General features: G+C 43.7%; 1 protein-coding gene across 1 annotated transcript; it reads right to left on the reverse strand.

Annotated features, from left to right (window-relative positions):
* Positions 1–335: 335 nt before the first annotated feature.
* LOC111877429 (uncharacterized) lies at positions 336–13645 on the reverse strand. The gene is made up of 5 exons (XM_023873953.1): positions 13462–13645; positions 2317–2616; positions 1446–1734; positions 535–1174; positions 336–476 (listed from the first exon to the last, which is right to left on the reverse strand). Exons 1-5 carry the CDS (start codon positions 13643–13645, stop codon positions 336–338), a joined length of 1554 nt encoding a protein of 517 aa, XP_023729721.1.
* Positions 13646–15653: the final 2008 nt, after the last annotated feature.

The raw sequence follows: 15653 nt of genomic DNA on the forward strand, positions 1-15653 counted from the left end.
ATAGGGTCTTTGTTTTTCTATCGAGGATCGTAATCCGTCTCTCCATGTAGTTTAGGCACTCATTGACCTAAATTTCATCCAAAGGAATCACCACAGAAACATTGGCTACACACTTTAATAGCTGAAAGACATGGAAAGTGTTGTGGATATGTCTGATCTCTTCAGACAAATCCAACCTATATGCAAGCTTGCTTACCCGGGTGATAATCCTGAAGGGACTGATGAACCGAGATCCTAGCTTTCCCTACTTCTGAAATCGGACAACACCCTTCCAAGGTGACACCTTCAAAAGCACCAAATCCCCCACCTGGAAATCAAGGTTCAATCATTGTCGGTCAACATAACTCTTCTGTCGGAAATGGGTTGTCTGCAATCTCTGTATGATCTACTGGAGCAGAGAAGTTGTGAGCAACTCTCTTTTCGGTCAAGAATTCTTCAAACATTTGGTTTTTGAATTCAGAACCGTTATCAGTGCACTAGTTTTTGTTTAAGAAAATAAACCCAAGTAAATTGATAAAAGTCATCTACAATAACCAAAATATACTTGTTACCACCAACACTCTTAATGGCAGATGGGCCACAAAGATCAATGTGTAAGAGTTCAAGTGGCTTGTTAATTTTGGAATTAATAATTGTGGAGTGACTCTTCCAACTTTTCTTTCCTAATTCACAAGTTGCACACAGATGTTCCCTGTCATACTTTAGAAGAGGAAGTCCTTGCACAAGGTCTCCAAATACGAGTTTGCTGATGTCCATGAAATTAAAATGCGAGAGCCTTCGGTGCCAAAGCCAACTATCATCCGAAGATGCTTTCGTAAGAAGGCAAATGGTTGGCTTCCTGACTATTGGTTTAATGTTCAAAGGAAACATCTCTCCCTTTGTTTTGGATTTTAATAGCACCACCTTTGTTTTCTTTTCTATTATTTCAGATCCTTCATCATTAAACGAAACCTTTAGCCCTGTACCTACAACCAGTTGAGAAACGCTTATTAGGTTATATTCCAGGCCTTCTACATAGGCTACCTTCCGAATAGTGAATTTTCCATTCATGATCATGTTGCATCCTTTGATCTCTCCTGTGGCGTTATTTCCATACTTCACTTTGCCACCATTCTTCAATGTGCGAAATTCCCTGAGCTCTTCCCTCCTCCCTATCATGTGATGCGAACAACCACTGTCAATTTACCATTCTGAGTAGCATTGTTTGTCACGTATTACCTATAAAATTCAGAGAGATTTAGGAACAAAAAGTTGTTTGGGTCCTTGTGAGGCTTTCTTAAGAACAGGAAATGTTATAGATTCATCTACTAAATATCATCTCTTTATTAACGTTGAATTCTCTCCTTTCATGATTTTGAAAACAATAATCCTTTCATCATTGGGATTTCTTTTAAAAGGAATTTTGGTTTGTTTTCAAGCTATTCGTTGCTTGACAACCTTTTTACCAAGTTTCTTTTCCTCCTTTTTTCAACTGAGCTTCGAAATCCTTGGAAGAGATTTTGGGTTCCGAAACTAGTTTGCCTTTGTCTTTAACATCTTTTGATGCATTGGCAGTTTTTGAAAAATTGGATTTAGAAGAAAATTTTAGTTTACTCTTTTCAAATGGTTTTGAAACTTGAGATTTTGCATTAGTTTCTAGTTTTGCAACCGTAGGTTTCGCAACCTGTTTCGGAACAGAATTTGGTTTCAAACACTGAACTGGAGTAGATTTCAAATTTTGAACAGGAGATCTTACTGAATGAACCGCATTGTAATTAGAATAATGACTTTTCCATAATTGTTTCCTAGCTTTTTGATTTTTCTTATATCTATTTTTAGTTGCCTTTTCTTTGCGATCATTTCTTCAACAGACAAATGAACCATAGATCTAGGATTTTCCTTTCGTATCTTAGGATAGGACGGTTCGAAAGAGGTTTCGCATGGGACATCTTTGGTGCCACTGGTACTTGCCTAATTGTTATAGGGATTGGTAGAAATGATGGGATTTGAGACATATCTAACTTCCGTCTTCCAAGAGGTCAATTCAGACAGACCTCTTGTCTCATCTGCATTGTCTATAGGAGCATCCCAAAAAAAATTCAGGACAACCATCAACATTATCATAATTAACGATGGTTCTTAGTTTTGGAGTATCATTCGTGTCTAGTCCAGTTGTTACGAACACTTGGTTCGGAACTATTTTGACTTTTGGGAAAATGGCAGCCTTTTCTTTTAAAACACGTGAGTCTTTATTCTCTATTGTACGAGCATATTCAATAGAATTTTTAGAAATTTATTTATTTTTAGGTTCAGATTCATTTTGAAAAAAGGTTGAACAGTCAATCTCATCCTCTACAGAAATTTCACTCATGTCGCTCTCATCGAATTCAGAAACATTGTTAGTATCAAAAGTGTTTTTTGAACTCAATTTCGTGCACAACGAGTCAAACTTTTGCACAGTATCAGATTTATTTTTATCTTTATCTTTTTCATCCAAAACTTGTTTTAACATGTTCTTATGGTCTTTGGATTGTATGTAGGCTTCAATTTTGTCAAGACCCACTCGATATACGTGTGAAACCTCTTCGGAAGAGACTCTGGAATCGCATTTATAGCACTCTTCATCGATTTCATCCTCTTTCAATTCAAGAAAGGGTAAAATCATTTTGTGAATCTTTTTTTGCCTATTTCACAATCAAGATGCAGTTGAGTAATGTTAAAATATAATCGCTTCACAATTAAACAAAAAATATTATGTTGTTTTTAAAGCTCTAAATTGTCTCATTTCAAATAAATGAAATCATCCCTAGACCTAGCTAACTCAATCCCCACTTCTCTATCCACATACGTCTCTCTTCACTTTTACTTGTTATCCTACTGATTTGATCAGTTAGGTTAGAATTGTTTAGACGAGTTCTCTTTAAACTATCACTAAAACTAGAGAAAATATAAGTCAAGCCATCTAATTTAGATTCATAGTGGGTGTTTGGGATAACTTTTAAAAAAAGCTTATTAGCTTTTTAGCTTTTGAAAAAGTTAATAAGCTAAAAAAGTGTTTGTCTATTTAAAAAGCGCTTTTTAAAACAACTTTTTGGATAGGAAAAAAGTAAAGCTTTCAAAAAGCTGGAAAATCCGAGCTTTTTAGCTTTTTAACCACTTTACTCCTGTAAAAGCAGCTTTTCGCATCCAAACACTTTTTAAAACCAGCTTTTCCTAAAAACTATAAGCTAATAAGTACTTTTCTTAAAAATCACTTTTGACATAAAAAAGCTAACCCAAACATACCCATAGTGTGTAACACGAATATTAAGTGATTGAAGTATGGATTGTACCTTGTTGATGAGATTTTCGCACTCCTTCCCTTGTTCTGAAACAGGCCTCGCTGCGAAACAGCTTTCATTAGGATGTCATGCATTAATTGTGAATTCCTTCTACTCCAAGACTCCGCTTTGCACCATCAGATACTTCCCAACATACTCCTGCACAACAGCCTTCACAAAAAAGCATTCATCATGTGTCGGCATTCGGACCTCTTCATCTTCCGAATCAGTTGACCAAACCTCAACTCGTCCAAACTCATCCCCATCCTCCTGCACGATCAAAGCAGGTTTCACATTCTATGCATTCTTTCTCTTCCTCAGTTCTTCTATCTTTTGAAGACATTAAGCTTCATTCTTCTCTTCTTCCTTCTTTTCATTCAACCTTCTTAGGATGTAACACCTGATTCTTGGTATGCATTTAATTTAATCATTTCTGTATTTTTCTCTGGGACTCGACGAGTTGGAGGCCCAACTCGTCGAGTAGGGTCGTGATCCGCGGGCATTTTAAGTGACCTACTCGACGAGTCGGGAGACTGACTCGGCGAGTAGGTGTTGTTTTAGGAAAACCCTAAATCTGAGGATTTGCACCCTATTTAAACGCCTTATTGCAGCCTCCATTGTCCCTTATGCTCCTAGAACACCTGTTATCGAAACCCTAGACGCATTGAGTGATCTAAGGCCATTTTTTTGGTGCTTTTGGGTGGTTGTGAAGCTTGAAAGGAAGTGAGAAGCTTGGGAATTCGAGTTGGGGCTTGTAGATCCAGAGATCTTATTCCATATTCAGCTCAACCAAGGTAAATGCCCCCTATTTTGGTCTTCCTTTTGGTTGTTCATCTTTAGGACTTAGATCTTGGGTGCATTTAGGGCTTTCTAAGCCATTTTCGTATTTATGAAGTGATTCATGGGGTTCTACTTCCAGATCTGAGTTATTGGAGGGGTCTCATGGCATAAAGGTGCAACTCTATGGCCATGAGAGCCCCATGCACATTGTAGAGCACCTTTTATGGATTTTTGAACCAAAAACCCCATGCATGTGCATCAAGTTTGGAACTTTACATATAAAAGGGACATTAGGAGGCCATATATTTAGTTTTGATGTGTTAAGACCCATTTAAATCGGCTGCATAGTAATGGTCAAGGATGGACTCATCGAGTTGTTCTTGGGACTCGGCGAGTCGAGGTGTAATTACCGTCAAATCCATTCTGCGAATGGACTAGTTGTTAGGGAGGGAAGTCCCATAGATGTTTAGACGCAAAAAAGGACCTGAGAATCATGGGACTCAACGAGTGTATGAACAGACTCGGCGAGTCCAAGGCAATCTCCCAAACATGGAAGACTGACTCGATGAGTTGTTCGTACCACTTGGCGAGTCGTAGACTTGACATTTTCTTATGAGGGAGATGAACTCGGCGAGTCGAATGGAGATGGTCCTGATGGTTAAATGAAGGAGAACTCGATGAGTTCTTGCTAGAATCGACGCGTGCAGTCGGGGTTGGATCGGGTTAAGTGGATCATGGACTCGACGAGTTGGTAGACCAACTCGGTAAGTCAGGTCAACTGGATGTTGACTTTGACTGGTTATGGTATTGACCTTGGTTAGGTTTGCATGTTCGGTTTGATGACTTGAGGATTGTCGTGTATGGATTGAGGGGTCGAGGAGAGCCGACCTTCACGCCGAGGACATATCAGACACTACATAGCATCGAGGTGAGTTACCTTCCGGTAGCGGTGGGTCTACGGCCACAATGCCGGCCCACTAGTAGGAGTTGTATGTTAGATGATTGTCTTTGTGACATTCATCTAGGTTTCTACTACCTGATATGTTATATGATGGCATGATATGTTATATGTGATAGTGGTAGTAAGGGAGAATAGCCCTAAGTTCGGTTGTTAGGACAGAAGGGTAGGTCGGGCACCCCAGATATGTCTGACAGTATGTTATGTTCGTATGATGGCATGATATGTTATATGTGATAGTGGTAGTAGGTGGGGAATAGTCCCCATGTTCGGTTGTTAGGACCGAAGGGTAGTTCGGACACCCCAGATATGTCTGATAGTATGTTTATGTTATGATATATGTCATAGTAGCAGTAGGGGTGGAGTAGTCCCCGAGGTTCGGTTGTTAGGACCGATGGGTAGGTCAGCACCCTAGAACGGCTTGACACGGGTAGGTCAGCACCCCAAAATGGCTTGACATGGGTAGTTCAGCACCCCAAAATGGCTTGACACGGGTAGCTCGGGCACCCCAGAATTGTCCAGCAGTATGTAGGCTATATGATTGTATGGTATGTGGTATGATGGGGGAACTTACTAAGCTTTGTGCTTACATTTTCAGTTTTGGTTTCAGGTACCTCTTCGTCTAAGGGGAAGTAGCTGGCAGGGTAGCAACGCATCACACACGCACATATGATTTTCACTTAGAGTTTTTTGGGATTGTACACTGATATTTTATTACATTCAAATGATATGGTTTTGAGACATGACACAACGGTTTTATATATTGATACGATTTTTGCAATGTTTTGGCAATTTCTTTTATAATTCATAAAATTTAAAAATTAAATTTTTGGCTTCGAAATTTGGGATGTTACAAGTTGGTATCAAAGCCCTGGTTTGAGGGATACGGACACACCCTCGGGGGTGGCTGGACTCAAACCGAGGGACTAAATTTTTTTTCAAGGAAAACAGTTTCTAAAATTTTAAGTTAACAAATTTTGAGAAAAGATAAGGTGTGTGATGCATGCGACCGGCCGAGCTCAAGTAAGTTTTCCCCAAGATACCCATACTTGTTATGTTATGCGTATGATTCATGATTTTGAGAACTGCATGCTAGAGTAAGGCTAAGATCTAGAGGATGCCTTGAATGCCTGATGTATGAGTTGTATGTTAGGACTATTTAGTCAGCGGTAGGATAGCATGGTTAGTTTATGCCTGATGTGGTTACTCCATGCACGAAAGCTGCTTGGTTTGTGCTTAAGGGGTCCTGGCTAACTTTAACTAACTAGTGAGCGGATATTTAACAGTATTCGCATGCTAGTTAGAGAAGGGAAGCAGGGAATCCTAGTGCAGCTAATGGCGGAGAGTAGGTCGGAGAGTGCCCTAGGAAAGCCTACGACGAGATTAGTAGGAAAGGGTATCGTAAAGGGGCTTGGTGAAGTTGAAGCAATCCTTAAGGAAAGTATGGATAGATGTGGAAGGTAGTATGGGCCCATACTACTGGAAGCAGAGGATCCGTACTTGAGTCAAGGAGGGCCGAGATGGAACCAGGGAACCTGGAGAGTGTGTGAGACCTCTCGGGAGTGGGAATGATCCTGACCTTTATGTGTTTATTTGCAATATGGAAATCTCACGACATGGGTCAAGAGGTTCAGGATCAGGATCAAGATCAGGCTCGGGTGTAGGATCTGAGCATGTTGATGACAGGCTACGCGAGTTCATCGCATCTGACATCACGAGAGGTATCCTTGAGTCGACCGCAGTTATTTTCGGGTCGATCAAGGAAGGGATTGTTGAGCCGATGGAGGATCGCCTCCGAGCATTCAGGAGTGATCTGGCATCTAGCCAGACGGGTACATGCACACTATCCTTCAAGGACTTTCGAGGGAGTGGTGCGCCGGATTTTCACGGGATGAAGGACCCAATTGCTGCCAGGAGATGGATCGCAGACATTGAGTCTGCGCAGTTGACGAGCTTCTGCCCGGAAGGGTCGAAGGTCCGCTTTGATGCGAGATGTCTGAGGGATAGATCCAGAGATCGGTGGGAGTCGGTTGGTGACTCGTTGGGGGCCCCAACCATCAAGGCTATGACTTGGTCAGATTTCGTGACCAGATTCAGAGCTGAGTTTGCACCACCTGTGGAGCTTCAGTAGCTGGCCAGAGAGTTTTTGGATATGAGATAGACTACGGAGACCGTGGTAGAGATCACCTTCAAGTTCCGAGAGAGAGCATTGTTGGTACCCCAGTATGCGGGGGATGAGGAGATGCGAAAGACCCGCTACCATGATATGTTGAGGGCTGATATCCGGGAGCATGTCAGCTATTCAGTCTGCCCGACCCTGGATTCCATGATCGCCAGGACGCGGGAGAGGGAGCTCGATTTGGAGCATGTCAGGAAGAGGAAATTAGAGTCTGAGCAGGTTTCAGGGGTTTTGGGGAAGAAACCCAAGGGATCCAACGTTAGGTCGAAGGGCCAGCCAGGCCAGAGCCGCTGTAGGAAATGCGGCAGGCCACATGAGGGAGCTTGTAGATCGGGATCATCCGGATGTTACAAGTGCGGCAAGACGTGGCATTATGGCAGGGATTGTACTGCCCCCGCCCCTACAGTGCAGATGTCAGGCCTGATTTGCTTCCATTGCAATCAGAGAGGCCACAAGAAGGCCAACTGCCATAGATTGACATCAGCAACAGCAGCAGCGCCAGTGGTGGCGCCGACCCCAACGTCGGCACGGGTGACGGATGGCCGGAAGGCCAAGGTAGAGGCTCCAGTGGTGCGGAGCCAAGCATTTCAGTTGACAGCCGAGGAGGCACGCGCTGCACCCAATGTGGTGACGGGTACGATTTCTTTCTTATCCTTTTATGTTATGTTATTGTGATTTTGATATGTTATGTATGAGCTTTGTTTACGATCGTTCCATGTAAACGGTATCCCAATTCAGGTATTGTTTGATTCGGGTGTTACCCGGTCGTTTGTCTCTCTTGCGCTTAGCAAGAAGTTTCCTGAGTCTTCGGGCATGTTGGATTGCCCTATGGAGGTCGAGATTGCGGACGACCGGTAAGTGCGAGCGTCAGAGGTCTATCGGGATTGTGTTTTGAGGCTGTTTGATGAGCGTTACCTGGTAGACTTGGTCCCCATACCTTTGCAGGGGAACACGGTTATTATTGGTATGGATTGGCTAAGCCCCAATGGGGCAGTGATCGTCTGCGCACAGTAGTTGGTGCGGATCAGGACCCTAACTGGGGGAGAGCTGGTGATTCAGGGTGAGAGGCCACAACAAGGACCAACTTTATGTTCAACAACGATAGCTAGGTGCTACCTTCAGCACGGTTGCACAGGATTTGTCGCCTATGTCATGGATACCTGGGAAGCGGGTAAGGCGAAGGTAGGTGATATGCCTGTGGTACGAGAGTTTGTGGATGTATTACCTGAGGAGTTGCCTGGGATACCTCTGGAGAGGCAGGTAGAGTTCAGAATCGAATTAGTCCCTGGTGCGGCTCCGATAGCCAATGCATCGTATCGGTTGCCTCCTCCTGAAATGTAGGAGTTGTCTACGCAGCTGCAGGTGCTGTTAGACAAGCGATTCATTAGACCGAGTAGTTCACCATGGGGAGCCCGGATTCTGTTTGTGAAGAAGAAGGATGGGTCGTATCAGATGTATATAGACTATAGGGAGTTGAATAAGGTAACAGTGAAGAACCGTTCTCACTCCCGAGGATTAATGACCTCTTTGACCAGCTGCAGGGAACATCTTGGTTCTCCAAGATTGATCTGCGTTCAGGATATCATCAGATGAGGTTCAAATAGGAGGATGTGCAGAAGACTGCGTTTCGGACGCGCTATGGCCACTATGAGTTCGTGGTGATGCCATTTGGGCTCACCAATGCTCCTTCCGCATTCATGGATCTCATGAACCGCGTGTGCAGACCGGTGTTGGATCATTTTGTGATAGTTTTCATCGATGACATCTTGGTTTATTCCAAGACGCGAGAGCAGCATGAGGAGCACTTGCGGAAGGTTTTGGGTATATTGAGGATTCTCCAAGTGTGAGTTCTGGTTGCGCGAGGTGCAGTTTCTTGGGCACCTTGTCAACTAGAACGGGATTTCGGTTGACCCAGCCAAGGTAGAGGTCGTGATGAGATGGGTGGTTCCTAGGTCTCCATCCGAGATTCGGAGCTTCCTGGGAATGGAAGGCTACCATCGGAGGTTCATTTAGGACTTCTCTAAGATAGTCGTGTCCTTGACTCGGTTGACGAGGAAGGTCGTGGTCTTTTGCTGGGGGCCTGAGCAGCAAGCCACATTTGAGACATTAAGACAGAGATTGTACGATGCGCCAATCTTAGCCCTGCCAAAGGGCATGGAGGACTTTGTGTTATATTGCGATGCGTCCATCTCAAATTTGTGCGCGGTATTGATACAGAGAGGGCATGTTATAGCTTACGCTTCGAGGCAACTGAAGCCTCACAAGGAGAATTACCCAACGCATGATTTGGAGCTGGGGGCTGTTGTTTTTGCCCTCAAGATTTGGCGCCATTACCTCTATGGAGTTCGTTGTACCATTTACACAGACCACGAGAGCTTGAGGTATCTCATGGACCAGCCAAATCTAAATATGTGGCAGCATCGGTGGCTTGGTGTGGTAAAGGATTATGACTGCGAGATCCTATACCACCCGGGGAAGGCCAATGTCATGGCCAATGCGCTTAGCCGCAAGGCAGCACTGATCAGGGACATTTGTCTAAGGATGGCAGTTGTGACTCCGCTGTTGGAGCAGTTTTGGAAGGCTCCGAAGGAGGCCATAAAGGAGGAACATCGGAGGAGCGAGCGAAATGTGGGCCAGGTTTCCTCCTTCGACTATGACAGTCAGGGATTGTTGACTCTTCACCGTAGGGTGTGGGTCCCGTATCATGGGGGTGTGTGCCAGGTACTGATGGCAGAGGCGCACAAATCCAGGTTCTCCATTCATCCCGGGGCGACGAAGATGCATAGGGATCTTCGTCTCGATTATTGGTGGCCCTGCATGAAGAGGGACATAGCTTGGTTTGTGGAGAGGTGCCTGACCTGCAAGAAGGTCAAGGTTGAGCACCGGAGACCTCATGGCAAGGTCCAGTCATTGGATCTCCTGCTATAGAAGTGGGAGGATATTACTATGGACTTCATCATGAAGCTTCCCAGGACCGCACGAGGGGTGGATTCAATTTGGGTCATCGTTGATCGATTGACCAAGAGCGCCCGTTTTATCCCGATTCAGGAGAGTATTTCGGCCGAAAAGTTGGCCGACATCTACATCCGGGAGGTAGTGGCGCGGCACGGGGTGCGAGTTTCAGTGATTTCAGACAGGGACGTGCGGTTCACTTCCAGGTTCTAGAAGAAGTTTCATGACGAGCTGGGTACTCGACTGCATTTTAGCACCGCCTTCCACCCGCATACGGATGGTCATAGCGAGCGCACCATCCAGACTCTGGAGGATATGTTGCGGGCGTGTGTTTTAGACTTTGGAGGTAGTTGGGATACTTACCTCTCGTTGGCAGAGTTCTCCTACAACAATATCTATCATGCGAGTATCGATTGTCCCCCTTTCGAGATGTTGTATGGGAGGAAGTGCAGGACCCCGATATACTGGGGAGAAGTGGGGCAGAGAGTCATGGGGAGTACCGAAGTGGTACTCAAGACTACGGTGAGGATCCAGCAGGTTCGGAGCAGACTTCAGACTGCACAGAGTCGGCAGAAAAGTTATGCCAACAAGTGTCGGTCGGACCTGGAATTCCAGGTCGGGGATATGGTGCTCTTGAAGGTGTCTCCATGGAAGGGCGTCATTCGATTTAGGAAACGGGGCAAGTTGGGCCCCAGGTATATTGGACCCTTCATGGTTGTATCCCGGGTGGGCAAGGTGGCATATAGACTGGATCTGCCAGCTGAACTCAGTCAAATTCATAGCACATTTCATGTCTCCCAGTTGCGGAAATGTTTGGTGGACGATTCAGCAGTGGTGCCTTTAGAGAATATTCAGGTTGATGACAACCTGAACTACATCGAGCGGCCAGTGGCGATCCTCGACAGGAAGTCAAAGAATCTGCAGAACAAGAAAATGGAACTGGTAAAGGTGTAGTGGCAGCACCATAAGGGCTCAGAATGGACGTGGGAGCCGAAGGAGGAGATGTGGGAGCATTACCCCGAGCTTATTCAGGATCGAGCAACAGACTTCGAGGACGAAGTCTAGAATAAGTGGGGGAGATTTGTAACACCTGATTCCCGGTACGCATTTAATTTAAGCATTTCTGTATTTTTCTCTGGGACTCAACAATTTGGAGGCCCAACTCGTCGAGTAGGGTCGTGATCCGCGGGCATTTTAAGCGACCTACTCGACGAGTCGGGAGACTGACTCGGCGAGTAGGTGCTATTTTAGGAAAAACCCTAAATATGAGGGTTTGCACCCTATTTAAACGCCTTATTGCAGCCTCCATTGTCCCTTAATCTCCCAGAACACCTCTTATCGAAATCCTAGCCGCTTTGAGTGATCTAAGGCCATTTTTTGGTGCTTTTGGGTGGTTGTGAAGCTTGAAAGGAAGTGAGAAGCCTGGGAATTCGAGTTGGTGCTTGTAGATCCAGAGATCTTATTCCATCTTCAGCTCAACGAAGGTAAATGCCCCTGTTTTGGTCTTCCTTTTGGTTGTTCATCTTTAGGGCTTAGATTTTGGGTGCATTTAGGGCTTTCTAAGCCATTTTCGGAGTTGTGAAGTGATTCATGGGGTTCTACTTCCAGATCTGAGTCATTGGAGGGGTTTCATGGCATAAAGGTGCCAACTTTATGGCCATGAGAGCCCCATGCACATTGTAGAGCTCTTTTATGGATTTTTGAGACAAAAACCCCATGAATGTGCATCAAGTTTGGAACTTTACGTATAAAAGGGACATTAGGAGGCCAAATCTATAGTTTTGATGTGTTAAGACCCATTTAAATCGGCTGGATATCGTCGAGTTGTTCTTGGGACTCGGCGAGTTGGGGTGTAATGACCGTCAAATCATTCTACGAATGGACCAGTTGTTAGGGAGGGAAGTCCCGTAGATGTTTAGACACGAAAAAGGACCTGAGAATCATGGGACTCGATGAGTGTATAAACAGACTCGGCGAGTCCAAGGCAATCTCCCAACCTTTGAAGACTGACTCGACGAGTTTGTACAACTCGGCGAGTCATAGACTGGATATGTTCTTATGAGGGAGATGAACTCGCCGAGTCGAATGGAGATGGTCTCGATGGTTAAATAAAGGAGAACTCAACGGGTTCTTGCTACACTCGACGATTGGAGTCGGGGTTGGATCGGGTTAAGTAGAGTATGGACTCGACGAGTTGGTAGACCAATTCGGTGAGTCAGGTCAACTGGATGTTGACTTTGATTGGTTATGGTATTGACCCTGGTTAGGGTTGCATGTTCGGTTTGATGACTTGAGGATTTTCGTGTAGGGATTGAGGGATCGAGGAGAGCCAACCTTCACGCCGAGGATAGATCATACACTACACGACATCGAGGTGAGTTACCTTCCGGTAGCGGTGGGTCTACGGCCACAATGTCGGCCCACTAGTAGGAGTTGTATGTTATATGATTGTCTTTGTGATATTCATCTAGGTTGCTACTACCTGATATGTTATATGTTGGCATGATATGTTATATGTGATAGTGGTAGTAGGGGGAGAATAGCCCCAAGTTCGGTTGTTAGGACCGAAGGGTAGGTCGAGCACCCCAGATATGTCTGACAGTATGTTATGTTTGTATGCTGGCATGATACGTTATATGTGATAGTGGTAGTAGGTGGGGAATAGTCCCCAAGTTCGGTTGTTAGGACTGAAGGGTAGTTCGGACACCCCCGATATGTCTGATAGTATGTTTATGTTATGATATATGTGATAGTAGCAGTAGGGGGTGGAATAGTCCCCGAGGTTCGGTTGTTAGGACTGATGGGTAGGTCAGCACCCCATAACGGATTGACACGGGTAGGTCAGCACCCCAAAATGACTTGACATGGGTAGGTCAGCACCCGAGAATGGCTTGACACGGGTAGGTCGGGCACCCCAGAATTGTCCGACAGTATGTAGGCTATATGATTGTATGGTATGTGGTATGATGGGGAAACTCATTAAGCTTTGTGCTTACAGTTTCAGTTTTGGTTTCAGGTACCTCTTCGTCGAAGGGGAAGGAGCTGGTAGGGTAGCAGCGCATCACACACGCACATATGATTTCCACTTAGAGTTTTCTGGGATTGTACTCTGATATTTTATTACAGTCAGATGATATGGTTTTGAGACATGACACAACGGTTTTATATATTGATATGATTTTAGCAATGTTTTGGGAAGTTATTTTATAATTCACAAAATTTAAAAATGAAATTTTTGGCCTCGAAATTTGGGATGTTACACAGCATGCATTCTTTGGAAAAATGGTTTTTACCATGGCAGTAGTTACAATCGTAACCAGAATCACCAAGCAGCTTTTTCTCTTGCTTTTCTTCATCCTTTTCGGAGCTTCTGAATCCTTCATCCCTTGATTTCTCTGAATTAAAGTTTCCTGACCTGTTTCTATTTTTGAATCGTCCAAAGTTCTTTTTTATGAACCTTTTGGGATTATAAACCATCAATGCCTGTTCTTCCTTGGTAAGTTCAAAATCTGAGAGGTCAGATTCCGAATCTTCTTCTGAAACCTTTTTTTCCCTTCGCAACTAGGGATAAAGATCCCATGCTAGAGACAACTTTCACGTCCTGCATTACTCCGTCTTCATGAGATCTAAGAATACCCACTAGTTTTGCCAATGAATAGTTCTTGAACTGTTCATGAGCTTTAACGGTTGCTACAACTCCTTTCCATTCAGACCCTAAACCATTCATAAACGTAACTTTCTGCTTAATTTTTTCACGCTTAAGATTATGCTTAAGCATCCTTCTTAGTAGATGATTGAAGCGATTAAAAGTCTGATCAAGTTTCTCTTCAGGATTCTGAACAAAAGCACCAAACTCTGACAAAAGCAAGGTTTGTATAGAGTGTTCTAGATCTGCATCACTTAAGTAAAGTTCCTTCAACCTATCCCATATATCCTTGGTTGTGTCACATACACTTACCAGAAAAAAAGTGTCTGGAGGAAGAGCAAATCTGATGATCCTTATCGCCTTGATATTGCTTAAAATCTTATCTTTTTCATCATTAGGAGTATCTTTATGATCGATCATAATGGTGTTGTAATCTGCTTGGGTTTTAACAACCTTCCTTGTAGCTGTGTGAGAGAAAGTTTGCGTTGTGATAGCCTCCCATATTATGGTTCCATGTTCTTCAAGACCAAGAACATAGTCTTCAAAGTGTAAAGCCCAAACTTCATAGTCTTGAGGGAAAATGATTGGGATCCTAGTGGTCGATCCAATGCTGCTAGAATGATTGAAAGAAAGGGTGTGTGGATCTTCTAGACTCATCTTTGACAAGATGATCAAAATTGTAAAGAATCAAATGTGTAAGATACTAATCGAGTTTAGGGTAAAACAATGACCCAGATCTAACGTATACAACCGATGCAAATGATGGAGACGGCTAGAACAAATCTGATAAAAACTCAAAAACCCTAGTAAGCTTGATAGAAGATATGCGTATGTATTACACAATCTCCTGCTCTGATACCAATTGTTGAAATAATAAAACAATGATCGATAGATTCAAAACAATTTAGTTGAATCAAACAATAAGAATAAAGATTGAATGTGATTGAAAGCGTGGTGAATGTTTTATTATCAATATCTTAGAAGAGTTCGATAAGAACTTCTCTGTAAAGATACATAGGGCTTACAAAAACATTAACCTTAAAATGATACATGCATGCTATATTTATAGTCTAACCCTACCACCATAATGACGGATGGACAGGACCAATCCAATAATAATAAAGACCAAATACATGCATAATCAATATTGACACATCACCATAAATATCCCAACAGAGATAAAGTCGCAATTGGGCAAGTCCGTGTTCTTCTTGTTCCATCCAACCTTTAGTATGCAGACATATTCACTAAGGGACTGCCATCATCCCTTTTCACGAAACTCAAATCCAGTTTGAGAATCCGATCTCCATCTCCCACTCATATTGCGGGGGCATATTAGTGTATATTACATGTTGTGTTATTAGCCCACTTAGATTAGCCTAGTTTGTATAAGCCCAATATGTGACGTATCTTTGTATCTTGTACATATATATTTTATGGAATGAAGGTAAATCAATTACAGGAAAATAATGGAACCCTAATATTAATTACCGAATGATTTTCTGGGCATTTATACTACACGAGACCAGTCAAGATTATTCTTGTCTCAACATAAATATGTGTTAGACCTTCTCAAGTGGGCACACATGTCTTCATGTAACCCTTTTCGTACACCAGCTGACACTCAGACGAAGCTGGATCAAACGGGCACCCCTATTAAGGACCTGACTCTCTATCATAGCCTCGCAGGCGGGCTACAACACTTGACCTTCACTCGCCCTGACATTACATATGTCGTTCAGCAGATTTGTCTCTACATGCATGATCCTCATGAGCCCCACTTTCATGCGCTTAAGCGCATCTTACGCTACATCCAGGGTACTATTGATCACGACCTTC

Source organism: Lactuca sativa, chromosome 6 (genome assembly GCF_002870075.4).
Source record: "Lactuca sativa cultivar Salinas chromosome 6, Lsat_Salinas_v11, whole genome shotgun sequence".
NCBI lineage: Eukaryota > Viridiplantae > Streptophyta > Magnoliopsida > Asterales > Asteraceae > Lactuca > Lactuca sativa.